Source organism: Loxodonta africana, chromosome 12, assembly GCF_030014295.1.
Source record: "Loxodonta africana isolate mLoxAfr1 chromosome 12, mLoxAfr1.hap2, whole genome shotgun sequence".
NCBI classification, from domain to species: domain Eukaryota; kingdom Metazoa; phylum Chordata; class Mammalia; order Proboscidea; family Elephantidae; genus Loxodonta; species Loxodonta africana.
Window position 1 is genome coordinate 75,794,927 of NC_087353.1, and position 26,558 is coordinate 75,821,484.

General features: G+C 40.9%; 1 protein-coding gene across 1 annotated transcript in view; it reads left to right on the plus strand.

The window, feature by feature from the left end:
• Positions 1-26,558, plus strand: part of IQCK (IQ motif containing K) — a 153,684-nt gene that overhangs the window by 100,113 nt on the left and 27,013 nt on the right. Inside the window, exon 8 of the mRNA XM_023558807.2 lies at positions 12,580-12,691. Within this exon, the coding sequence (XP_023414575.1) occupies positions 12,580-12,691 (112 nt within the window). The remainder of the gene's footprint in view (positions 1-12,579; positions 12,692-26,558) is intronic.

The window sequence follows — 26,558 nt, forward strand, 5'->3', positions numbered from 1 at the left end:
TAATTTTCCTAGCCTCAGTTTCCTTTCCTGTAAAATGGGGATAAAAGGTTATATGTGAGGTTATAAATGAAATGGTGCACATCAAGTGCTTAGCACAGTGCCTGGCCAGGGTGGATTACCCAATAAGCAAGGTAAGCACGGGCTTGCTTGTGTTTACTTATTACTTACCCGTGTGTAACTTGTTTACTGGTTAATCCACCCCGTGCTTGGCCCATGGTTCAGACATCAATAAATGCTAGCTCTCTTTGGATGTGATCTGATCCATGTATTTACTTCCATAAGAATATGTTCCCGATTGTTTGCTGATGGTTTTTCTTAATTTTTTTTTTTTTTTGTATTCCCTGTCAAAGACTTTTTGGAAAGTCCTGTTTTGCAAAATGTCCTTCAGCTCATCAGAAAAACCTTTGTCTGTGCCCAGCATGAGTCCAGCCATACCTCGAAATGAAGGCGCCTGGTTTCCATTGTCAGTTTCCAGGCCCCGTTCTCAGGGCAACTTCCATTTGCCAACCGGCAGGCCAAAATAGGCCACAGCCTATAAATAGTGAGTTTGGGCTGCTTTGGACCCAGCTTCCCAGGCCAAGCCCTTCCCCCCTTCCCCCCCCCCCCCCCGGCCTGGTCCTGTCGTTGTTTAAATATACTCTGGGTTATATCTGCAAATTGATTTTCCTTAGTATGCTCGGGAAATGCCTTACCAGCTTGTCAGACTTTCAGCTGAACCACCCCCTTTTTAGTAGCTCAGTCACAGCCTGTCCCAAGTATGTAACAAAGACTGATAAACAAGCTCAGGGTTTAGCTCACTGAGTCACAGGGTTCACCACAGTGCGTTGGTGTCGGGACTCAGGAGTTTGAGACACCTGAGTACCATCCTACCTCCCTTGCCATGTGACCTTGGATTAGTATTTAACTTCTCCAAGCCTCATTTTCCTTATCTGTAAAATGTGGGCTGATAATAATAATGAACTCTCGTTCCTAGGAGGGCAGCGATGGCTCAGTGGTAGAATTCTTGCCTTCCATACAAGAGACCTGGGTTCAATTCCCAGCCGAGGCACTTCAAGCACAGCCTCCATTCTTCTGTCAGTGGAGGCTTACGTGTTGCTGTGAGGCTGAACAGATTTCAGCAAAACTTCCAAATGAAGACAGACTAGGGAGAAAGGCCTGGCAATCTACTTCTGAAAATCAGCCAGTGAAAATCCAGTGACCACAATGGTCCAATCCTGTAGCACATGGGGTTGCCATGAGTCGGGATTGATTCGATGGCAGCTAACAACAACGACTAGTTCCTCGGGTTGCTGTAAGGACTAAATAAGAAAACTATGGGTTAGTAGGACTGCTACATAATTTGCAGGACCCAGTGCAAAATGACAATGAAGGGCCCTTTGTTCAAAATTACTAAGAATTTCTAGGTAGTAACTTGAAGTCTTGAAGGAAGACTCATTAACAAGCTGCAATATGCAAATGACACAGCCTTCCTTGCTGAAAGTGAAGAGGACTTGAAGCACTTACTGATGAAGATTAAAGACCACAGCCTTCAGGATGAATTACACCTCAACATGAAAAAACAAAAATCCTCACAAGTGGACCAATAAGCCACATCATGATAAACGGAGAAAAGATTGAAGCCGTCAAGGATTTCATTTTACTTGGATCCACAATCAATATCCATGGAAGCAGCGGTCAAGAAATCAAAAGATGCATTGCATTGGGCAAATGTACTGCAAAAGATCTCTTTAAAGTGTTAAAAAACAAAGATGTCACTTTTAAGGACTAAGGTGTGACTGATCCAAGCCATGGTGTTTTCAATCGCCTCATATGCATGTGAGAGCTGGACAATATTTGAATAAGGAAGACCGAAGAGGAGTTGACACCTTTGAATTGTGGTGTTGGTGAAGAATACTGAATATACCATGGACTGCCAGAAGAACAAACAAATCTGTATTGGAGGAAGTACAGCCAGAATGCTCCTTAGAAGCAAGGATGGTGAGACTTTTTCTCACATACTATGGACATGTTATCAGAAGGGATCGGTCCCCGGAGAAACACATTGTGCTTGGTAGAGTAGGGGGTCAGCGAAAAAGAGGAAGACCCTCAACAAGTTGGATTGTCACAGTGGCTGCAACAACGGGCTAAAGCATAACAACAATTGTGAGGATGGCACAGGACCGGGTAGTATTTGTTCTGTTGTACGTAGTAGGGTCACTATGAGTTGGAACTGACTCAACGGCACCTAACAACACCACCACCACCACCACCAACTGCAGAGCATTAAACCAAATATGGGCCATTTTAAGCCTGGGGCCTTGTACGACTACTCAGGTCACATCCCCATAAAGTCACATAAAAAGCACTTAGTGCTCTGTCTTGTAAGTTGTTGTTAGTTGCTGCTGAGTCATTTCTGACTCATGGAAACCCCATGTGTGCAGAGTAGAACTGCTCCATAGGGCTTTCTTGACTCTGACATTTGGGAAGCAGATCTCCAGGCCTGTCTTCTTAGGGTCCTCTGGGTAGATTCAAAATGTCTACCTTTCAGCTGGTAGTTGAGTGCTTAACCATTTGTGCCACCCAAGGACTCCTGCCTGGCAAGTGGTGTTGTTGGTAAGTGCTGCTGAGTCAATTTCAACTCATAGTGACCCCATGTGACAGAGTAGAACTACCCCATAGGGGTTCCTAGGCTGTAATCTTTATTGGAGCACATCGCCAGGTCTTTCTCTCATAGAGCTTCTGGGTGAGTTTGAATTGCCAACCTTAACTGAGTGCTTAACCGTTGCACCACCAGGCCTCCTTGCCTGGTAAGCAGTATCAGCCAAATTCCCAAATTTCCTAGAGCCCTTTTCTTTAAAAGACCAGCCAGTTTCCCTTCAAGGCAAAAAAAAAAAAAATGTCAGGGGTAAATTGCATAACTCCTTATATAAGGTCCCTTTTGCTGAGCAATAAAAAAAAAAAAAAAAAAAAAATTTTTTTTTTTTAAAACACAATGACTTAAAGCAACAGTATGCTTTTTCATGCTGCCTGTAGCTTGGCTGGGCAGTTCCTCTGCTGGTTTCTCCTGGGCTCACTCACACCTGCATTCAGCTGTGACTGGGCTGGGCTGGAGGGTCTGAGCTGACCTCACTCATGTGTCTGGCAGTTGGTGCTGGCTGTTGGCAGAGGCACTTTGGTTCACCTCCAAGTGACCTTTCATCCTCCAGTAGACCAGACCAGCTTCCTTACATTATGGCAGAAACACTCCAAGAAGGTAAAACCCAGAAGCTTCAGCCTTGAAGCCTTGATTCTGGAACTTGCACATCATCACTTCAGTTACATTCTGTTGGTCAAAGCAAGTCACAAGGGCCATCTAGATTCAAGGGGGCAGAGGATGGATGGCACCACTTAATGAGAGATGTGGCCAAGCTTTCAAAGGGCCAGGGATACGGGGAGACAGGATTAACCAGGGGCACAGCATGGTGATTCTCAGATGTTAGCCTGCATCAGAACTATCTGCAAACCAAAACCAAAACCAAACCCACTACCGTCGAGTCGACTGTGACTCATAGCAACCCTATAGGACAGAGTAGAACTGCCCCATGGAGTTTCCAAGGAGCATCTGGTGGATTTGAACTGCTCACCTTTTGGTTAGCAGCCATAGCACTTAACCACTCTGCCACGAGGGTTTCCATTTGCAGGGTCTGTTAAAACAGATTCCTGGGCCCCAACCCCAGAGAGTCTGAGTCAGTAGATTTGGCATGGGGCCTAAGAATTTGCATTTCTAACACATTCCTGGAGGTTGCTGAGACTGCTAGTCTGAGGGCCACACAGATGAGAGTCTCAACCATGGTGATAGTGTTAAGTGTCCACACTTAACAGCAGTGGTTCCAACCCTGGCTGCACAGTAGAAACACCTGAGCAACTGGAAAAATCCAGCCCGGTTAAATCAGAACCTGTGGTGGCCGGACTCAGGTACCAGTATTTTTTTTAACGCTCAACCGAGTGATTCCAACGTGCAGTCAGTAGAGAACCACTATTTTAGACTCAGACTACTCAAGTTCAAGTACTAGCTACACCTCTTACAAGCTTAGGCAAGTTATTTCGGCTCTCTGTGCCTCAGTTTTCTCATTGAAAATGGGGATGGCAATCCCTGTTCTGAGGACTAAGAGATAATATGTATAAAGCACCTACACAGTGCTGGAGCACGGGAAACACGACATAAATGTCAGCCCTGAGTACCGATGGTAAAGAAGCAATCAAAAGCTTTGTGCAATAATACGCACAATGATTTTCCTGTAATTTAACCCTATAAATCATTGGAAATTTTTATCGGATACCTTAACGGCTTTTGCAGCTTATTCATTCCCTGATGATCTGGGTAAACAAGTGCTAAGAAAAGCTGGATGAACTTTATCTGAACTGCCGTCACTGAGCTGTTGAGGGAAATGCAGTTTTCTTTCAAGAATGTACTGTGATAAGGCCTTATTATTAAAGGGACTTTAACAGAAAATAGGTGTGGCTTCCTGGGAGGCTTTTCTAGGTTCTGCACTGAAAAAAGTCCACCCTACCAAAAAGCAGCTGCTGTTCACAAGCCCCACAGATCATGCTTCCTGACCGCACACTAATGGCTTGAGTGGTCCTGCGTGACTCAGATTTTAAGGATTTGCAATAACCAACATGGCATTTTGTGAGTAAGAACTGAAATGAAAAGTCACACAGATGTTAGGGTGGTTGCTTTGTCAGCTTTAAACCTTCAGTTTATTCTTAGCATTCTCTTCCATTACAGCAGGGTTTCCTGAACTTGTCAGACCATTAGAATCACCTGGGTTCTTGTTAAACAATCTGAAGCCTTGGCTCTACTGCACATGTACTGAATCAGAATCTGTGGGTCAAGGGCTCGGGATTCTGTTTTTAACAAGTGGCCTAAGTGATCTCACTATCGTTGGGTAAGGTTGGGAAATAGTCTTAACAATGTTTTTGCAGTATATATAGAGAGAGAGAGGGATGGGAGAGGCAATAAAGAAGCTGGAGGCTACAGGATAACAGCAGGACGAGTCAACACTCTATCGCCCATGGGCCAAATCTGGCCTACTGCCTGTTTTTATAAATAAAGTTTTATTGAATACATCCATGTCCATTGGCTTAGGTATCATTTATGGCTGCTTTTACACTACAATGGCAGAATTGAGTCATCCTGACAGGTCATATAGTCTGCAAAACCAAAAATATTTACTATCCGGCCCTTTACAAAATATAATTTACTGATCTTTGAATAAGAGACATGACTTCAGACCTGGGCAAACTTGGAATTAAGATCCTCAGTGCTTATGAACTCACAATAAAAAAAAATAAACCAACAAGGAAGGGAAGGAGGAGTTAGTAAATACAACCAACTGAAGAACCTGGCCCCCCAAGAATATCAGAATAGTACAGTCTGAGACTATGAAATAAGTGTGTTTAAAATGATTATACAGATTTCCCACACACAAAAAGAAGGTAAACCTTGCTGAAAGAGCAGGGTAGTATAAAAAGGGGGGGGGGAACAGATTTGAAAAATAACTAAATACCACTTCTAGAAATGAAAACAATTTAATGAAAGGGCTAAAGCAATGCTTCTCAAACTTCAGTAAGCATCACGATCACCTGTAGGGTTTGTTAAAACACATTCCTGGGCTCACCCCCTATTAAATTCTGATTTAATAGGTCTCAGGTAGAGTCCATGGTGTTCCATTTATAAGAAGCTCCAAGGTGATGCTGATACCGCTAATCCATGGACCATACTTTGCTTATGCTTTAAGTAGTAGATACATACAGCTGAAGGAGTAATTAGTAAGCTAGAAGACAGATCTGGGAAAGCCACCAGAATGCAGCAGAAAGAGATGTGAAGTGTGAAAAAGCAGTTAAGAGATGAGGTGGACAGAATGTGAAGTTCCAACATAAGTCAATAGGAATTCCAGAAGTAGACAATAGAATAAATGGGGGAGAGGCAATATTCAAAGAGATATGAGTGAGTCAATACCAAAGTTGAAGAAACATGAATCTTGAACTAGATAAATAAGGACAAAACCTCACCAAAATGCAACAGGGTTAAAATGTGAAATGCCAAGGAGAAGCCTCAAAAGCAATCTTAAAAGGAACGTTACCTACAAAAACAGTGAGAATGACTATGAACATCTAATGAGCAGTGGTACGTGCCAGAAAGACAGCGAAATAATATCTTCTAATCGAGGGTGGCTATGAGTCGGAATAGACTCGACAGCAATGGGTTATGGGTAATCCTGAGGAAAGTGACACTCAACCTAGAGTTGTATACCCAGTAAATTATCATTCGAGAGCAAGGGCTAAAGAAAGACATTTTTAGACACTTGCATCTCTCACTGAACTGCTAAATGATATACTTCAGTTAGGAGGAAACTGGACCCATAAGAAAAGAGTAGGATGCAAGATACAATGATGAAATGAGGAAGGTGATAGATATAAACAGGCATTGACTCTTAAAAAAAAAAATAGGACCAATGGAAAATAAATGAGGTGAAGCTAAAATACTAGACAATAGGCAATGAAGGTTGAGCGTGGGAAGACTGGAGTTAAAACATTCTAAAGTCTTGGTATTGTTTGGGAGGAGGCTAGATGGGCTAGATTTTTGCTTTAAGTTGATTGTTACATGTACAACTTATTAAAGAATGAAAATAGAATGTGAAGTAACAAATAAGTAGAAGTGGAATAAAAAATTCAATGTAATCGAAAACATGCAAGAAAAACAGGAAGAAAGAAAAAGCATGATAAACAAATAATAAGATGAGAGAAATAAACACAAATATTAGTCACAATAAATAGGCTAAGTAAACAGACTAAGTACTTGTCTGTTTTTCAGATTGGATTAAGAAGAAATACACCTCCCTGGTGGTGCAGTGTTTAAGCATTTGGCTGCTAACCAAAACGTCAGCAGTACGAATCCACCAGATGCTCCTTGTAGGGTCGCTATGAGTTAGAATCGACTCGGTGGCAATGCGTTTGGTTTTTTGGTTTATGGTAGAGGTACAGGCAACACAAAATGACCTGGAATGGTTGAAAATAAAGGGATGGAAAAATATATACCACACAGATATTAGCCAAAAGAAAGGCATAGAATTATTAATATCAGATAAAATAGACTTCAAAGCAAAAAACATTACCAGGGACAGAGAAGATCCTTTACTTAATGATGAAAGAATGACTTATTTTTTATTTGCTTAGATTTTTTTTTTTTAAATGCTATTCACTACCCACTATACTGAATTTACTACTTACTAATGATGTATTAAAGGAGCCTTGGTGACAAAATGGTTTTAAAAAAATCTACTAACCAAAAGGTTGACGGTTTGAATTCATCTAGTGGCTCCATAAGAAAAAAGTCCTTGGGATCTACTTCTGTAAAGATTAAAAAAAAGAAAAAAAAAAAAAAACATTGCCGTTGAGTCAATTCCGACTTATAGCAACCCTGTAGGACAGAGTGGAACTGCCTCATGTGGTTTGCAAGGAGTACCTGGTGGATTTGAACAGCCGACCTTTTGGTTAGCAGCCATAGCTCTTAACCACTACACCACCAGGGTTTCATTACAGCCTAGAAAACCCTATGGGGTAGTCCTGCCCTATCACATTGGGTTGCCATAAGTTGAAAATCAACTCTTCAGCACCTCCCAACAACAACAATGGGCATTGGTGGTTCAGTGATAGAATTCTTGCCTTCCATGCAGGAGACCCAGGTGCAGTCCCTGACCAGTGCACTTCATTTACAGCCGACACCCGTCTGTCAGTGGAGGCTTGCATGGCGCTCCTGTGATGCTGAACAGATTTCAGTGGAGCGTCCAGACTAAGATGGACTAGGAAGAAAGGCCTGGTTGGTCTACTTCTGAAAAATCTGCCAATGAAAACTCTGGATCACAGCAGTCTGATCTGCAACCAATCACGGGAACGGTGCAGGACTGGGTAGCATTTCGTTCTGTTGTGCATGGGATTTTCATGAGTTGGGGCCAACTCAATGGCAGATAACAACAACAATGAGCCAAAACCCACCATTTGAAAGTCCCAGCTAACCTCTAAGTGGCAGTATGTTGTACTGCAGTTAAATATCATGTAACATCTCTACAATGTGAGGAAATATGTAATATCTAAAACCAAAACCCATTGCTGTTAAGTCCATTCTGACTCACAGGAACCCTACAGGACAGAGGAGAACTGCCCCACAGGGTTTCCAAGGAGCGGCTGATGGATTCAAACTGCCAACATTCTGGTTAGCAGCCAAGCTCTTAACCACTGAGCCACCAGGGCTCCATATAATATCTACAAGTTTTTTTTTTAGTTTATTAAAAATAATAAGGAACAGTAGTAACTACCAGATGAGAAACCAACTTCTGTTTTGTTTTGCCAAAGACCTGAGAAGTCATGAAGCTTCCTTACAAAGAGAAGAATTGAATTCATGAAAAAGTTGGGAATTCTGAATATTTTATTAGGTAATTAAAAGAGAGTTGGCAAACACATATTGCCTTTATGTTGAAATCTGCTTTTCTTAAGTATAAAACCATCTAGTATAACCATTAGTGTGTCAGGTCACGTCAAAAATGTACTAAGAAACTTCCGTGAGGCACCTCGTGCCAAGTCAGAGGTTCATTCACTCTTGCGAGCATTATTGAAGGGCTGTCCATCCTGTTACTTCTCCAGCAGCTTGCCAGCACCTATAATACACTAAGTATTTTCCCACAGAACAATTAGAAAAACTCCAGGGAATCATCCAGAGAGGGTAACTGTTGCTATGTTTTCATCTGTTTTGCCAAGAAGCAGGAAAAACAACTGAGCTAAGAGGAATTCAGAAGCATAGCTCTATGAAGGGAAATGCCTCTCTCACTCCCTCCCTGCATCCACCACCCCACAGCCCCAATACCTCTCAACCAGCAGACCAGTGCCCAAAGTTATAAAATTATAAAGTCATTGATGTATGTGATACAGTGAAACCTTCAAGAGCTGGAACTCGTTGGGATTGCCTTGTTTTTCCACATCTCGCAAGTGCTCTCCCTTTGACAGGGTGCGGTCTTAGCACTTGCTAGCGCTCGTTTTAGTGGAGAATATTTGAGTTTTCCTTCTCTGACAGGTCTCCGTCTTACACAGGTCCCAGTTTTCACAGGTTTTGCTGTACTTTGTAAACCCGTGGGAAGAGGCCCCATTTTCAATTTTATCAATCTTTGGCTCCTCAGCCACTTGGTTCCATGTATTAACAGATTTATGGTATTCAAATCTCATGAAGACAGATTATTTGGATTCATTTTTTAATTTATTTAAGAAATTTCCAGTGTGGTGAGACCTTGCTGTGTGTCAGACACTGTTTTCACACTTTACATGTATTATCTCGGTTTGTTTTCACACCAACCTAATGAAGGAGATATTTATATTATCCCATCTTACAGATGAGGAAATTGAAGCTCAGAGAGTTTAAGTAGCTTGCTCAAGGTTCCTCAGCTCGTAATTTGCAGAGCTGAGATTCAACCTCAGACTGTCTGATCACAAATTGACTATCTTAACCAATATGGTAGCCTATATTGGTTAAGAGTAGCATATAATTATGTTTATGTAATTATATTTGAATTTGATGGTTTCATGGGCATTTACAAAAAATTCATATCCGTGAAGAACTTTTCTTTCTGACCTTACTCCAAAGTCAAGTACACAATAAAATATATAATACCCAGTGTGCCTATTTTGGAAGACCAGATGGACCCATACAGTAATTTATAGAAGTAAAAATAAGAAGCCCATGCTAAGGGAGCCCTTGTTTTGTGTTACGTGTTGACATTACCCTGCAGTCTGTGGAATTTGCTGATTGACATGACCACTGCCATTTAAATGGATTCCCTAATCGTGATAATAATACCTGGGATTAGCCCGGCGCAATGGGTCCATGCTTTCCCCAGGACTAACAAAAGCCTTCTCTAGGGATCCAGGCTTTCCTGGTAACGAGAAGCTAGCAAACAAGCCTAACTAACAAGGCTGCTGTATTCTGCGTGGGTAGGTAGCCATCCTCATTTGGAAGTGAAGGGCTTATAGGAAAAGATGAAGGGTGCTCTGGCCAAACAGAGGAAGATCATCCTCTGATGAGCACCCTGCACTGTGAACAAGTGCAAGCTTCCAGACTGTTGGGGAAATGGGTGTTTCTGTTCATTGAATATTTAAGTGGTTGAGAGCCAAGGGATTATGGGGAAAATTCATCAGTTATTTTTAAATTAAAGAACTCTTGTTTGCCTCTCAGCAGCCTGTTACTTAAAATTTAAACCCCTGTTGTATTCCTAAAACAATATACATTCATCGTAAACATCCCAAACAATATGATCCAGAACTTTCTGGGAGGGAAGAGATTGAGATCACCCCAACCGCAATCTCAAGATTCCTAGTTATAGGAACCCGTCGGGGTTACTGGTTACCCTGAAGGATGGAAGGGCAAAAAGACCCCCACAGTAAAATGACTAAGAATGGAGGAAGAGGTGGCCCCTCTACTGACAGGGGAGAAACAAAAGGGGATGGTAGTGCTGGGGCTGTGAGGTAGCTAAAGGTGAAACTCGACTCCACCTCGCCTTTCTGGGGACTGTATTTGAGTCCTGGAGAGGTAGATATGTGGGTGACTTTAAAAGTTGAAACTTGAGAACCTAGCTTAGACTCCCTCAAAGGACTGCACTGACCACAGTAGGAAACCAAGGTCCGAGTGCCAAGATAGGAAGTCACAAGACCCAGTGATGGTCTGGGAGACCAGGAGATGTAGCCCTGGCTTCTCAGCATCACCACAGTCACGGACCTGAGGAGTAACTGGCCCCTTGAGATGAGTCTGTGCTCTCTAGTCTGCCGCGACCCTTGGCTCCCTTGACTCATTCTCCTTAGATGCTGGGGCTGCAGGTACGTGAGCTTTCCATTTCTGCTTCAGTTTCTCCTGCATCCCTCCCAGCAGCTGAGGCAGCAGTTCTGACTGTCAGATCAGCAGGAGAGAAACAAACAAGCAGGCAGCTCTTCTCTCTGGGCACCCAGGATCCCTGCGTAGAGGGGAAGGGGCTACTGCCTAGAAGGGGACACTGGTCTGGGCATGGGGGTATATAATATCCCCACTTACACATGCTTATTATGGTATATTCCCCAGAATATAAAGCCGCTACCACATTTTAGATGAACGGAGCAAATTAAATAAGGAACACTCCAAAGAAGCCATGTTTAATGGTGCATCTAAAGAGCCCAGTCAGGAAGGCATTATCACTGGAACTTCTTTGGAAAATGTGGTCTTTTGTTTGTCAGGATGTCTCGCAGCTTTCTTTTGGGACTTTGAACTATTTTTCAGAATAACACTGACACGCATCCACAGGCATCAAGTAACTTCCTGCCTCAGAACCCATTTTGTCAGAGCAATGCCTCCAGCAACTGGAAAGTGGAAGGATAAAGCAGGAAAGGGAAGAGTGAGAGTGGGGAGTTTTTCTGTGCCGGATCACCCAGGACTGTTTAACACCTGCACACCTTTGCACAGGCTGATGCCTCTCCCTGGAACACCATTACCCTCCGCCCCCTTCTCCCATAGCTAACTCTAGTTCATCCTTCAAATCCCACCCAGGAGTCATTTCCTCTATGAAGTATTTTCTGACCACTCCAGGCTCAGTTAGATGCCCCCTCTGTGTTTCCGTAACACCTGGATTCCGATACCCTCACTCATGTGTCCTACTAGGCTCTAGGTCCCACAAAGGCAGCTGGGACCAGTCTGCCTAAGTTTGAATCCCAGGTCTGCTGTTTCCTAGCTGTGTGACTTGACAAGTTACCTAAGCTCTCTGTTTGCTCATCAGTAAGATGGGAACAACAATTCCTGCCTTATTGGGTTGTTTTAAGGATTAAAACTTATAATACACTTAAACAATGCCTGGAAACATCGTAAGTATACTCCATAAATGTGAGTGACAATAATAATTATTAAAATTATTAGTAATTGTCTCTCTACTCCTAAACCCAGTATGCAGTATACACTCGGGCAATAGGTGTTAAACCGAACTGTGGCTAATCCCTTAGCTGTGAGTGACCTAGAACTGTGCTGACTGTAGACTGTAGCCACCAGCTGCATGTGACTCTCGAGCACTCAGATGCAACGAGTCCAAACTGGGATGTGCAGTCAGTGTAAACTACACACCAGACTTCCATGACTGAGGATGGAAAAAAAGAAAGTAAAATATCGCATTAATAATTTTTTATATTGAGTACATGTTGAAATGATCATATTTTGGATATGTTAGGTAAAATGAAATATATTCTTAAAAATGATTCCACCTGTTTCTTTTGACTTTTTTCAATGAGACTGCAAGGAAATTTAAAATCACATATGGGACTAGCAGGTAGCACAGATCTAGAATGTTCTTGACCTACCATTAATATAGCAAATCTTCCCGCAACCTCATTAACACTCAGATATTACGTGGGCTCTAGGGGTGTGGGTGACTCATGTAGAACAATGATTCGTGTAGGATCAAAAGTTAAATTGGTCTTTGAAGGATGTTCCATGCAGGGTTAGTGGGCTATTGAGCAGTAAGTATGTAGAAAAGGAACTGAAGCTTTGCGGACATTTTCCAGGCTCGCTGTGATCCTGAGATTCAAGAATTGCGTCAGTGGCAGAAGAAACTGCATGAGGAGAAACACATTCGCCAGCGAGTCAAAATTTTCTGGGCCAAACAAGAACGAAAAGGTCAGTTGCTGGATTCACAGTCCCTAGTTGATTCAGGAAAAGTCCAATTCTTATCCGAGGCTCAAGAAAGAAGCCCTCTGAGGTTTTACAGGTCCTCGTGAGTACATGGAATTCCATTTGTCTATGGTAAGGTATTGTAGAAGCAGCTGAATGTCAGAATTCAGCTCTGGAACAACAGAGGTGATGTGGTACAATTCACATGGACATTTCCCTCACTCAGGGACAAATTCACTGTCAACCTCTGTCTGCAGGCCTCTTTTTTAAATTTGCAACGCATTAAAAATAACCCTTCTTTTTGGAAACATGGTGTTTATCAATGTGTTAGGAGCCCTGCTGGCACAGTGGTTAAGCACTTGGCTGTTAACTGAAAAGTTGGCAGTTCAAACCTACCCAGTGGCTCCATAGGAGAAAGACAAGGTGATCTGCTTCCGTAAAGATTACAGCTTGGAAAACCCCATGGGGCAGCTCTACTCTGTCAGATCGAGTCACTGTGAGTCGAAATCGACTTGACTGCACCAACAACATCAACATGATGGGTCGTTTATTCTTCTAAGTTGTCGATTGTGTGTCAGAACTTAAACTGTGCTTTTTGCTTGTCCTCCGCCACACCGCCTTTTTTTTTAGAAATTAAAATATACACACACATTAAAGTACAAAGAATAATATAACAAATACCCATCACCTATCGAGGAGCCCACCGGTGGCATAGGGGTTAAGAGCTCGGCTGCTAACCAAGCTAACCAAAAGGTCAGCAGTTTGGATCTACCAGCCACTCCTTGGAAACCCTATGGGGCAGCTCTACTCTGTCCTGTAGGGTTGCTGTCAGTCAGAATCAACTCTACAGCAAAGGGTTTGGTGTTTTGTTTTTTTTTTAATCATAAGCAAGTATCACCATTTTGTCCCATTTGCTTTCATCCTTTTTAATTTTTAAACTTTAAATTACTATGTATTCACAGTAAGAAAATTAGAAAGGGGGAAAAAAAAACACCCAGAAATTCTACCACTGTTAATATTTTGGCATATATTTGCCTTAGTTTCCTAAGGCTACCATGACAAAATACCACAAAGTAGGTGGCTTTAAAGGACAGAAATTTATTGTCTTACAGTTCTGGAGGTTCTAAGTCCAAATTCAGGACAATGGCCAGACTATATCAGCTCTACAGGAAGGCCTGTCCTTATCTCTTCCACCTTCTGGTAGCCTACCCCCGGTGTTTCTTGGCATTCCTTGACTATCAGCTGCATCTTCACATGGTGTGTGTCTTCTCCCTGTGTGATGGTCTCCATATCTGTTCTCCTTTTTTTATGAGACACCACTCGGAAGGAATTAGGGCCACTCTACGCTGGTGGCATAGTGGTTAAAAGCTACAGTTGCTAACCAAAAAGTTGGTAGTTCAAACCCACCAGGTGCTCCTTGGAAACTCTATGCGGCAGCTCTACTCTGTCCTATACGGTTACCATGAGTCAGAATTGACTCGACGGCAATAGGTTTTTTTTATTCTGCTATAGCCTATGAGTCGGAATCAACTCGATGGTAGTGGGTTTTTTTTTTTTTTATAGCCTCATTAATTTAACCAAAAACATCTTCAAAGAAAAACTATTTTCAAAGGTATGGGCGCTAGGACTTCAACATATCTTTTGGGGGGAACAATTTAATCCATAACAATATCCTGCTGTACTTTTTCCAGTACTAAAAGATGCAAACAGATATATATTCATATATTATTAAAAATGGGGTTATCTTTACATTCTATTATATAATCCACCTTTTCCCTTAAACTACCATGAATGTCATTCCGGTCAACCACTGGACTGGTGTTATGATTTTTTTTTTTAATTATTATCGTACTTTATATGAAAGTTTACAGAACAAACTAGCTTCTCATTAAACCGTACATATATTGTTTTGTGACGTTGGTTGCCACACCCAGGACATGTCAGCGCTCTCCGTTCTGGACCTTGGGTTCCCTATTACTAGTTTTCCTGTCCCCTCCTGCCTCTGATCTGGCACGTCTCTTTATGTTTTATGGGCCTGTCTAATCTTTGGATGAAGGGTGAACCTCAGGAGTGACTTTGTTTCTGAGCTAAAAGGGTGTCCAGGGGCCATACTGTTGGGGTTTCTCCAGTCTCTGCCAGGCCAGTAAGCCTGGTCTTTTTTTGTGAGTTGGGATTTTGTTCTACATTTTTCTCCAGTTCTGTCTGGGACCCTCTATTGTTATCCCTGTCAGAGCAGTCAGTGGTGGTAGCCAGGCACCATCTAGTTGTACTGGACTCAGTCTGGTGGATGCTGTGGTGGTCATGGTCCATTAGTCTTTTGGACTGATCTTTCTCTTGTGTCTTTAGTTTCTTTCAGTCACCAGTGGAGTACCTTAGATGGCTGCTCACAAGCTTTTAAGACCCCAGATGCTACTCACCAAAGTAGAATATAGAACATTTTCTTTATAAACTATGTTATGCCAGTTGAGCTAGATGTTCCCCAAGACGATGGTTCCCACAGCCCTCAGCCCAGCAATTTGGTCCCTCAGGGAGTTTGGATGTGTCTATGGGGCTTCCATGACCTTGCTGTGGATATTTATGCTGGTTTCCCCAGTATTGTGCACTGTCTTACCCTTCACCAAAGTTACCACTTAGCTATCATCCGTTTAGTGTTTTTCCATCCCTACCCCTCCCTCGTAACCGCCAAAAATTGTTTTTGTGTGTAAAGCTTTTCATGAGTTTTTATAGTAGTGGTCTCATACAGTATTCATCTTTTTGTAATTGACTTATTTCACACAGCGTAATACCCTCCAGATTCATTCATGCTGTGAGATGCTTCACAGATTCATCATTGTTCATTATCGTTACGTAGTACTCCACTGTGTGTATGTGCCACAGTTTGTGTATCCATTCATCTGTCAATGGGCATCTAGGTTGTTTCCCTCTTCTTGCTATTGTGGACAATGCTGCAGGGAACATGGATGTGCATATGTCTATTTGTGTGACGGCTCTTATTTCTCTAGGATCTATTCTTAGGGGTGGGATTGCTGGGTCATATGGTATTTCTATTTCTAGCTTTCTAAGGAAGTGCCATATTGTTTTCCAAAATGGTTGTATAATTTTGCATTCCCACCAGCACTGCCTAAGAGTTCCAATCTCCCTACAGCCTCTCCAACATTTGTTATTTTCTGTTTTTGGGATTCACGCCAGTAATGCTGGGGTAAGATGGCATCTCATTGTGGTTTTGATTTGCATTTCTCTAATGGCTAGTAATTGCAGGCATTTCCTCATGTGCCTGTTAGCCGCTTGAATGTCTGCTTTGGTATAGTGTCTGTTCATATCCTTTGCCCAGTTTTTAATTGAATTATTTGTCTTTTTGTTGTAGAGGTGTTGGATTTTCCTGTAGATTTTAGAGATTAGACCTTTGTTGGATTTGTCATAGCCCAAAATTTTGTCCCAGTCTGTAGGTTCTCTCTTTACTCTTTTGGTGAAGTCTTTTGATGAGCATAAGTGTTTAATTTTTAGAAGATCCCAGTTACCTATCTTATCTTCTGGAGTTTGTGTGTTGTTAGTTATGGTTTATATCCTGTTAATGCAATGTGTTAGGGCCTTTAACGTTGATCCTATTTTTTCTTATATGATCTTTATAGTTTTGGGTTTTATATTTAGGCCTTTGATCCATTTTGAATTAGTTTTTGTGTATGGTGTGAGATATGGGTCCTGTTTCATTTTTTTGCAGATGGACATCCAGGTTTCCCAGTACCATTTGTTAAAAAGACTCTCTTTTCCCTATTTGATGGACTTAGGGCCCTTGTTGAAGATCAGGTGACTGTAGGTAGATGAATTTACATCTGCGTTCTCAATTCTGTTTCATTGGTCAATGTATCTGTCGTTGTACCAGTAGCAGGCTGTTTTGACTACCATAGCTGTATAGTGGGCTCTGAGGTCAGGTAGTGCGAGTTCTCCTACTATATTTTATTTCTTCTTCAATAGTGCTTTACTTATCTGGGGCCTCTTCCTTTTCCATATAAAGTTAATGTGTTTCCATCTCTTTAAAGAATGTTCTTGGTATTTGGATCGAGATTGCATCATATTTGTAGATTGCTTTGGGCACAATTGTCATGTCCACAATGTTGAGTCTACCTATCCATGAGCATGGTATGCTTTTCCATTTATGTAGATCTCTTTTGGTTTCTTGCAGTAATGTTTTGTAGTTTTCTTTGTATAGGCCTTTTACATCCCTGGTTAGATTTATTCCTAAGTAGTTTTTATTTTTTTAGGGACAATTTTTTTTGTTTATTGTAAATAGTACTGTTTTCCTAATTTCATTGTTCTCTTTATTGGTATATAGGAATCCACTAATTTTTGTATGCTTAACTTGTATTCTGCTACTCGGCTGAATCTATTAGTTCCAGTAGTTTTCTTATGGAGTGTTTTGCGTTTTCTGTGTATAGTATCATATTGCCCACAAATAGGGACAGTTTTGCTTCTTCATTATGAGTTTGGATACCCTTTATTTCTTTTTCTTGTCTTATTGCACTAACTAGGACTTCCAGCACAATGTTAAGCATGAGTGGTGATAAAGAGCGTCCTTGTCTTGTTCCTGTTCTTGAGGCAAATGTTTTCAGCCTCTCTCTGTTAAGAATGATGTTGGCTGTTGGTTTCGTATAAATGCCCTTTATTATGTTGAAGAATTTCCCTTCTATACCTATTTTATTGAGAGTTTTTAATCAGGAATGGGTGTTGGACTTTGTTGGATTCCTTTTCTGTGTCGATTGAGATGATCATGTGGTTTTTTTTTTTTTTTAATGTGGTGGATTACGCTAATTGATTTTCCGATGTTGAACCATACTTGCATCCCTGGTAGGAATCCCACTTGGTTATGGTGTATGATTTTTTTGATATGATGCAGAATTCTCTTGGCTAGAATTTTCTGGAGAATTTTTGAGTGATATTGGTCTCTAATTTTCCTTTTTTGTGGTGTCTTTGCCTGGTTTTGGTATCAGGTTTATGCTGGCTTCATAGAATGAATTTGGAAGTATCTCTTCCTTTTCTTTCTTTCTTTTTTTTTTCTTCCTTTTCTATGTTCAGAAATAGTTTGAGTAGTACTGTTGAAAGCTCTTCTCTGAATATTTGGTAGGATTCTCCAGTGAAGCCATCTGGCCCAGGGATTTTTTTTCATTGGGAGTTTTTTTTTATTACCTTTTCAGTCTTTTCTCTTGTTATGGGTCTGTTCAGGTTTTCAACATCGTTTTGTGTTAGTTTAGGTAGATGGTGTGTTTCTAGAAATTTGTCCATTTCCTCTACATTTTCACATTTGTTGGAGCGTAGTTTTTCATAGTACTCTGTTATGATCCTTTTTATTTTAGTTGGGTGTGTTGTAATGTCCCCCATTTCATTTCTTATTTGGGTTATTGGCATCCTGTCCTGTTTTTCTTTTGTCAGTTTGGCCAGTGGTTTGTCAATTTTGTTGATCCTTTCAAAGAACCAACTTTTGGTTTTGTTGATTTTCTATACACTATTTCATTTATTTCCACTCTGATCTTTATTATTTCCTTTCTTTTGGTGGCTGTGGGCTTCTTTTTCTGTTTGTTCGAGTTGTGTAGCTAATGTTTTGATTTTGTCCCTTCTTTTTTGATATGTTCATCTATTGCTATAAATTGACCTTTGAGCACTGCTTTTGCTGTGTCCCAAGGTTTTGGTAGGACGTATTTTCATCCTTATTTGATTCTAGGAATTTTTTTATTCCATCTTTGATTTCTTGTATTACCCAGTGGTTTTTAAGCAGGGTTTTATTCAGTTTCCATGTAATTGGTTTTTTTCCCTTGCTCTTCCTGTTGTTAATTTCTATTTTGATGGTGTTGTGATCAGAGAAGATACTTTGTATTATCTCAGTGTTTTAGATTTTGTTGAGGGTTGCTTTGTGGCCTAAGATGTGGTCTATTCTGGAGAACGTTCCATGTGTGTTGGGAAAGAATGTGTACTTTGCAGCTGTTGGGTGGATTGTTTTATACATGCCCCTGAGGACAAGTTGGCTGATCGTGTCCTTCAGATCTTTTGTATCTTCGTTGAGTTTCTTTCTAGCTGTTTTGTCCTTTACTGAGAGTGGTGTGTTGAAATCTCCTACTGTTACTGTGAAACTCTCAATTTCTCTTTTCAGTGCTGTTAGGGTTTATGTACTTTGGAGCTCTGTCATTGGGTGTGTAGATGTTTATTATGGTTATGTCTTCATGATGGATCGTCCCTTTAATCATTATATACTGCCCTTCTTTGTCTTTTATGGTGGATTTTGTTTTAATGTCTGTTTTATCTGAGATTAATATTATCACTCCTGCTCTTTTTTGGTAGCTGTTTGCTTGGTGTATTTTTTCCATCCTTTGATTTTTAATAAATTACGGCTTTGTTTCTAAGGTGTGTCTCTTGTAGACAGCACATTGATGGATCCTGTTCTTTTTTAATCCATTCTGTCACTCTGTGTCTCCTTGTGGGTGCCTTATGCTATTTAAAAAAAAAAAAATTTTACGTTCAGTGTAATTATTAATAGGTATGAGTTTATTGCTCTCATTTTGTAGTGCTTTTTTTTTTTTTGTAGTGCTGACGTTTTCTTTGTTTCTCTTATTCTCCTGTGCTGAATTCCTTTTGTTTGTGAATTTTTTTTCATTTCTTTTGTTTTTGTAGATTTTGTTTTTTCTGAGACTTTGTTTTTCTTCTTTATTTTGGTGAGTAGGTTTCTTAACTTTTTTTGTGGTTACTTTGAAATTTACCCTTATCTTCCTAAGTTTGAACCAGTCTATTACTACTTGGTATCACCTTGGCTTCCTCTCCATTAGAAAGCGCTAAACCAATAAAAGAGGGAATCCTCTTTTATTGTTCTGATGTTGTCATTTATAGATTCTCCCTGTTTAAATTTTTTAGTTTTGCTAAATCCTTGAGAGTCCATTTCCTAGGTTGGTATCTGGCTGGTACAGTCTTGTTTCCTAGATTCAGGCTGTTGTCTGATATTGTTTGTTCTCAAACTAAAACTCCCTTTGATAATTCTTGTAAATTTGTTTGGTTTTCACATACTCCCTTAATTTCTGTTTGTCTGGAAATGTCTTGATTTCACCATCATATTTGAACAAGAGTTTTGCAGGATATATTATTCTTGGTTGGCAGTTTTTTTCCTTGAAGTTTTATATATGTCATCCCATTGCCTTCTTGCCTGCATGGTTTCTGCCCAGTAATCAGAGTTGAGTCTTATTGTTTCCCCTCTGTATGTGACTTTTATTTTTTCTTGAGCTCCTCTCAGGATTCTTTGTCTTTTGTTTTAGCAAGTGTGATTATGATATGCCTCCCTTTTAATCCCTCTCCTGGGTATAATCATTGTTAATTCTTTTGTTTTTCTCCTTCCACATCATTCTTTTTTTAAATTTTATTTATTTTGTTGGTTGTTGAGAATATACACAGCAAAACATATACCAGTTCAACAGTTTCTGCACGTATGATTCAGTTACATTGATTACATTGAGTTGTGCAACCATTCTCACCCTCCTTTTCTGAGTTGTTCCTCCCCCATTAACATAAACCCACTGACCCCTAAGGTCCTATCTAATCCTTCGAGTTGCTGTGGTCAGTTTGATCACATATAGATAGTTCTTAAAAGAGCATAATGTTCAAGGCAGACCATTTTTATTAGCTAACCTAACCTATTGTTTGATTTTAAGAAGACTTTAGGGGATACTTCTGGTTTAAGGTTTAAAGACTACCTCAGGGCAATAAGTACTGGCATCTCTTACTAAGAAGCAGCTTGAGCTGTTATTGTCTTGTTGGTCCAGCACAGACCTCTCTTCCATGCACAAGTGCTGTTTCATTTCACTTCAATATTAGAAGACAGTCACGGCTCTAATCAGCTTAAAGGTCAAGGAGAGTACAGCGTGCCTCTTTATTTCTGTTTTTACTTATTCTTTTTAGCTGATTTGCTGTCGTTTGATTCATTGGTTTGGCTTGTTGTGTAGCAGGGAGAGTAAAAAACCCGTTGCCGTCTAGTCAATTCCGACTCATAGCAACCAGATAGGACAGAATAGAGCTGCCCCATGGAGCTCCCAAGGAGTGCCTGGTGGATTTGAACAGCCAGCCTTTTGGTTCGCAGCCGTAGCTCTTAACTACTACACCACCAGGGTTTCCACAGGGAGAGTAGACAGGACTTAATGTGCAGGACCACTCAACCAGCCAGTGTGGGAGGGTGGGGGAGCAGGATGAGAGCATTCTCATCTCAGCCACTTGCTGCTTTCCTCCTTTCCCTCCTGACCTCAGATCCAGAAGACACAGCACTTTCCAGATGAGATGGGTCTTCAGTTAATGTTCGAATGTGAAGCAATGGCTAAATATCCATATGCTCTGATGCTGTTGGAGGTTTTCAGGCAGAAAAGGAGAGAAGTCAATTCTGAAAACTGGCCCCAGATTAGAGGTCAGTTAAGAAGGAAGTCATTACCGTGTAGTGGCTAAAACACTGGGTTTTGGAGTTGGCCAGACCTGCCCCAGAAGTCCTAACTCTACTACTTCTATCAGTGTGACCCTGATCTAGTTAACTTCATCAAGCCTCAGTTTTCCCATTTCTAAAATGGGATTAACAGTACCTGTCTTATATGGTTGTTAAAGGATTTCAAAAGAGATATTTAGAATAAGTCCTGGCCCGTAGTCAGCTCAGTGTGATTATAATACTGTTCGGGAGAGTCTCTGACTTTTAAGTAATTTTGTATTGATTTCCTCCACTAAACTCTGAGCTCCATGGGGTTTTGTGTTTGTCTTACTCATCATGTTACCCCCATACCCAGAACAGAGCCTGGTACAGAGCAGACCGTCTGTAAATATTTGGTAGATGAAACTGGGCTTCATTTTATACAGGAAGAAATAGGGGCCCAGGAAGGTTGAGAGACTTGCCCGAGACCACACAGTCTGGAGCTGAAATCCAGGTGTTCTCTTCATCTAGTGCTCTAACCACATACCTGAAGAGAGACAGGGAGACCAGACGTTCTTTTGGATACTACCATCAGACTCAAACCTCTCAGGAATCCCCTGAATATGATATACAACTTGTGTGTTTCCTCATTATCTGGGCTCTGACTTCTTGCTGTTTGTGTTGACTGAAGCTTCTAGGTTTAAAAAAAAAATGTGCTGTCAAGGCAATTCTGACTCATGGTGACCCCATGTGTGTCAGGGTAGAACTATGCTCCATAGGGTTTTGAGTGGTAGATCACCAGACCTTTCTTCTGAGGTGCCTCTGGGTAGACTTGAACCTCCAGCTTTTCAGTTAACAGCTGAACATGTTCACCATTTGCACCACCCAGGGACTCAAAAGTGCAACTTGCTGCCCACCCAGTGGAATAGAACTTTTATTCTCCTCAAGTTGTCACTGAGCTAAACCATTTTGTAAAGTTCGTGCCCTATAGGGTTACTTCCTATTTTAAACTTTATGAATGTGGGTAGTGTGGAGGTTTAGAATGAATCCCCCCCGCCCCAACCAAGGTGACACTGTAATTAGACCCCAAAGACCTCTGAAGGAGAAATTTGAAAAAGGATCGTAGACACATGCTACTGCTCCTTTAGACTTGGAATAAAAAAATAGTAGTGTTGCAAGTGAAAATATTTTTCAGCTTCATTAAAACAAACTCACCCATGTGCAAACAAACATATTTTCTAAGGAGATGCCATTTTGTGCATATCGTTTGCCGGTATTTAAAGTATGAATAAACGTTGCCAAGTTCATTTCTTGGAGCAGCCTCGGTGCAGACAGGAGGGCTGAAGAAAATAACGTCAGCTGTTGGGGTAGAATGGTGGTCATATGTAGCCTGTCTCATGTGACACTGAGTCAGAGCCTGTCCCAAACAGTATTTTCTTCTAGGACCAAAACCGTGTGAAGTCATCCTTGAGTCTCTATTCTTTGGGACAGTGCATGAATTATTTTCAAATGTGTACAGTAAGAATTGCAGCCAATGTAATCCAAAGGAAGCCGCCAAAGTCAGTTCTGAGAGGTAGTAAAAAAAAGCCCTTCTTGATTAATAGCACATTTTTAACTTCATATAGTCAGTAATTGTTTTCAAATGTGCTTTGTAATTGAATATCCGTATTTTACTTGATAATCTAGTATGGGCAGGGAGAAAGAAACCATAGGAATTGATCTCATAACATCAGCTTGCATTTCTCATACATATGTGTATATGTATTCTTTTTAAATGAATATATATACACACACATACTCTTTAATTAAATGACTTTATCATTTCTTGATGTTTTGAAGAAAGAGGGGGTAGGTAGTGAGTATTGACCTATCGAAGGCAATGGATTGTTTATTTTTTGTTGCTTACTGTTTACTCCAAAAGTGATTTTAAGTAGCTTGTAGAAACACATACAATATAATATTTTTAAAGAAATATGGTCATTGGGTTAAGGAAAAATTAAACCATAGTTCTTTCTCAATTTTAACCTGCAAAAGAAATAAAAATTCGATTAGAAGAAATCTACTGACTTCATGCCTTGCTTGCTTCAGGCCTATACTTGCTAGAGATTTCTTCGAGGCAAAGAGGGAAATAGGATCTGTTATAAAATTCACTGCATCTGTAAGAAAAAAGACAAGCCAGTTGTTCAGGAAACACTGAGCCCTTCCTTCTTACATTATGCAACGTGCATAATAGCCTCAAAAATGTTCCTCCTACAGTAAATAGAAATATGGCTCTGAGCTTTCTAGAAGCCACAACAATAAAGGGAATAATAGAATTCTTACATGGTTTATTGTATCCTCAGGATTAAAACCATTTTCTTGGAAACACACTTATTCTTGGAACAGAGATCTTTTTTCCGCATAAAGAGGATGCTGTGTGATGTGGTGAACACCATCCTCTCCCTGCATATAATAATGAGTTTCTTAGAGCACCATTTGCTTCTAGAGGGAAAAGTGAAAGCCTGGGGTGGGAGTAGGGGTTGGAAAACAGAAAAATTACTCAACGGCAGCAGGTTGGATTTGATTTGGTATCTTAAGTGTGGACTGTAATGGCAAATCCTAACTCAAATCCTACCAGTATTAGGATTTCCCTGTGGTTTAAAGGTTGTCCTTTAAAAAAGCACCACATCTTGGCTGTACCATATGGTTATGACCTTAGGATGTCTCTGGAACTTAGTATTTCGTTCCGCCCTTGTGTTGCGGGATATGTCACGGTGAACAGAAGAGGATGTCTAGAACTTTGGAGTAGCTATAATTTATCGACCATAAGCCATGTGCCAGGAACTATACCAAGCACCTGGGTTTCCATGTAGTCCTCACATCTGCCCTCTCAGAAAGGTGATATCATCTCCATGGCACCGACAAGGAAACTGGGGATACATGACATGCACAAGATCACACAATCACTAGGGCCAGAGAGCGGGATTTGAACTTAAATCTGTCTGATGCCAAGGAGGCTGGGGCCATCTCATGCCATGTTGCCCAGCAACCTGGACACATGCCCAATAGGGCATGTTGGCCCAGTACTAAGCTTCCTGGCAGAGTCCCAGGGCCCCCCACTGGGCAGTGGGCAGCTCTGTCTGTGCCTCCTACCCTGCAAACTACCACAGTAATGACCACAGACTGCTGGAATAGAGGAGGCTCTGGGGTCGGGAGGGTGAGGCCCTAGTCCAAAGGCTGCAGGATCTACAGAGGCAGGGTTAAGTGGATGAGGATGAGAATGTTCTTCTCTCCCTCTCTCCGAAGCTCCTGTCCATCTTCTCAGAGGAGCAGAGGCGACCTTTGCCACCAAAATGGCAACCCAGGTGCAAGGAACGCTCTAGGCTGTGGGCCAGGAGGTGGGTTCTGGCATTAGCTGTGCCCCTTTGTGACTAACAAACATAACCTATCATTTCATACTGGTTACAAATTATTTAAAAAATGAAAACGACGCACACATAACAAAAGGTCACGATCTTCAGTGAGTCCTTTTGCAGAGACAGCTGTTGAATGTGTCAGCCCCTGTTTCTTCATCCATCCATATAAGTAAAAAAAAAATCTGGTGCCATTGAATCAATTCCGACTCATATTGACCCCACGTGTTACAGAGCAGAACTCCTTAGGGTTTTCTTGGCTGTAATCTTTATGGAAGCAGATCATCAGATCTTTTTTCTGTGGTGCCACTGGGGGGGTTCAAACTGCCAACCTTTGGGTTAGTAGTTGAGTGCAAACCATTTGCTCCATATACAAATATATATATATGTATATATTTATAAACATGGAACCATATTATATAGATTTACTGTCACTTGCTTTTTCCTTTACTTCCAATCAGTTTATCACTGACATCTTTTCATGGTCAATACATATAGTGCTATCTCATTGCTTTTAGTGGCTCCATAAACATGATAAATTTGTACCATATTTTTTAAAATCAACCCCTTATAAATGGATATTTGACCTGTATTATGAACATGGCTTCCAAAAACGTCTTTATAGGTATATCTTTCCTTACTTGTAGAATTATTACTATAAAATAAATTCCTAGAAGTGGAATTGCTGGGCCAAAGGACATGCATATGTTAACTTTAGACAGTGATCACCGTATTATCTAAAAATATGTTGCATCCATTTATACTTAATGCCACCAACCCATTGTGAGACTTTTAATGGGCGAGGTAAGCTTTGTGCTGCATCATCCCCACTTGTAAAATGTGGATAATTATGCCTCAGTAGTAATTCTAAATGAGGGCATTGCTTTGATAACACCATGGCTCTTTAAGAAAAATTCCATCTGTAAGTCTAAGGTGTCATTTCATTCTAACTTTTTCTCTCTGGTCTGTCCTCAAATTATAGTTCCTTCTCCATCTTAACCTGCGGAAGGAATAAAAGTTTGATTAAAAGAAATCTACTGACTTGATACCTTGATATTACTTTCATCAATTCTAATTTTAAGACTCGACAGTGGGTGGGGATGTTTGGATGATATCAATTTTCACACTTACGTCTTTTCATTTAAAATTTGCCAAAGTCTGCACAGCTAGGACATGCCAACTATTCTGCCGAGACTAAAAAGTAAAGTAAAAGATGATTCCCTTTCGAATGGTTTGCCCTAAGTTCAAGATCCCAAATTTAATCTTATGCAACAGGGCACTTCCAACCTCGTTAGCTTCGTTCCTTCATCTGATTGATTGTTTAGCACTCTTCTTTGTGGTTATGTAGATGCAGAATGCTTTTGTGGGCTCTAGATAAATCTACAAAGGCTCAGGGTGCCAGACTGGTCTAAATTTCCCACTTATCAACTTTGTGACCATGGGCAGGTTGCTCAACCTCTCTGTGACTTGGTTTCCATAGCAATAAAATGGGAAGACCAATCTTAGTAACTATAGAATTGTTGTGAGGAGTAAATGAACTAGAATAGTGCCTGACTCGTAATAAGTGATCAATAAAATGGTTAACTATTATTATTACGAAGAAGCCTGGTGGCGCAGTGATTGAAGCACTCAGCTGCTAACTGAAAGGTCGGTGATTTGAACCCACCAGTGGCTCTGCGGGAGGAAGATATGGCAGTCTGCTTGCATAAAGATTATAGCCTTGGACACCCTATGGGGCAGTTCTGTTCTGTCCTATAGGGTCCCTATGAGTCAGAATCGGCTTGACAGCAGCAGGTTTGGTTTGGGCTTTTTAATTATTATTATTATTAAAAAAGTGTTCAATATATGGTCATTCTTATTGTTGTTATGAATAATGTTGGCTTTCGGGTCTGACAGAACCAGGGCCTTGTCATAGGCCCTACCTCTTTCTGTCAGTGTGATCATGGGCAAGTTGCCCAGCCTCTTGAGACTCGGTGTTCTCCCCTTTATTATGGGCACAATTATAGGCCCTGTCACAGAGGGCTTTTGTGAGGATTAAATAAGATAGCCATGTATGGTATTACAC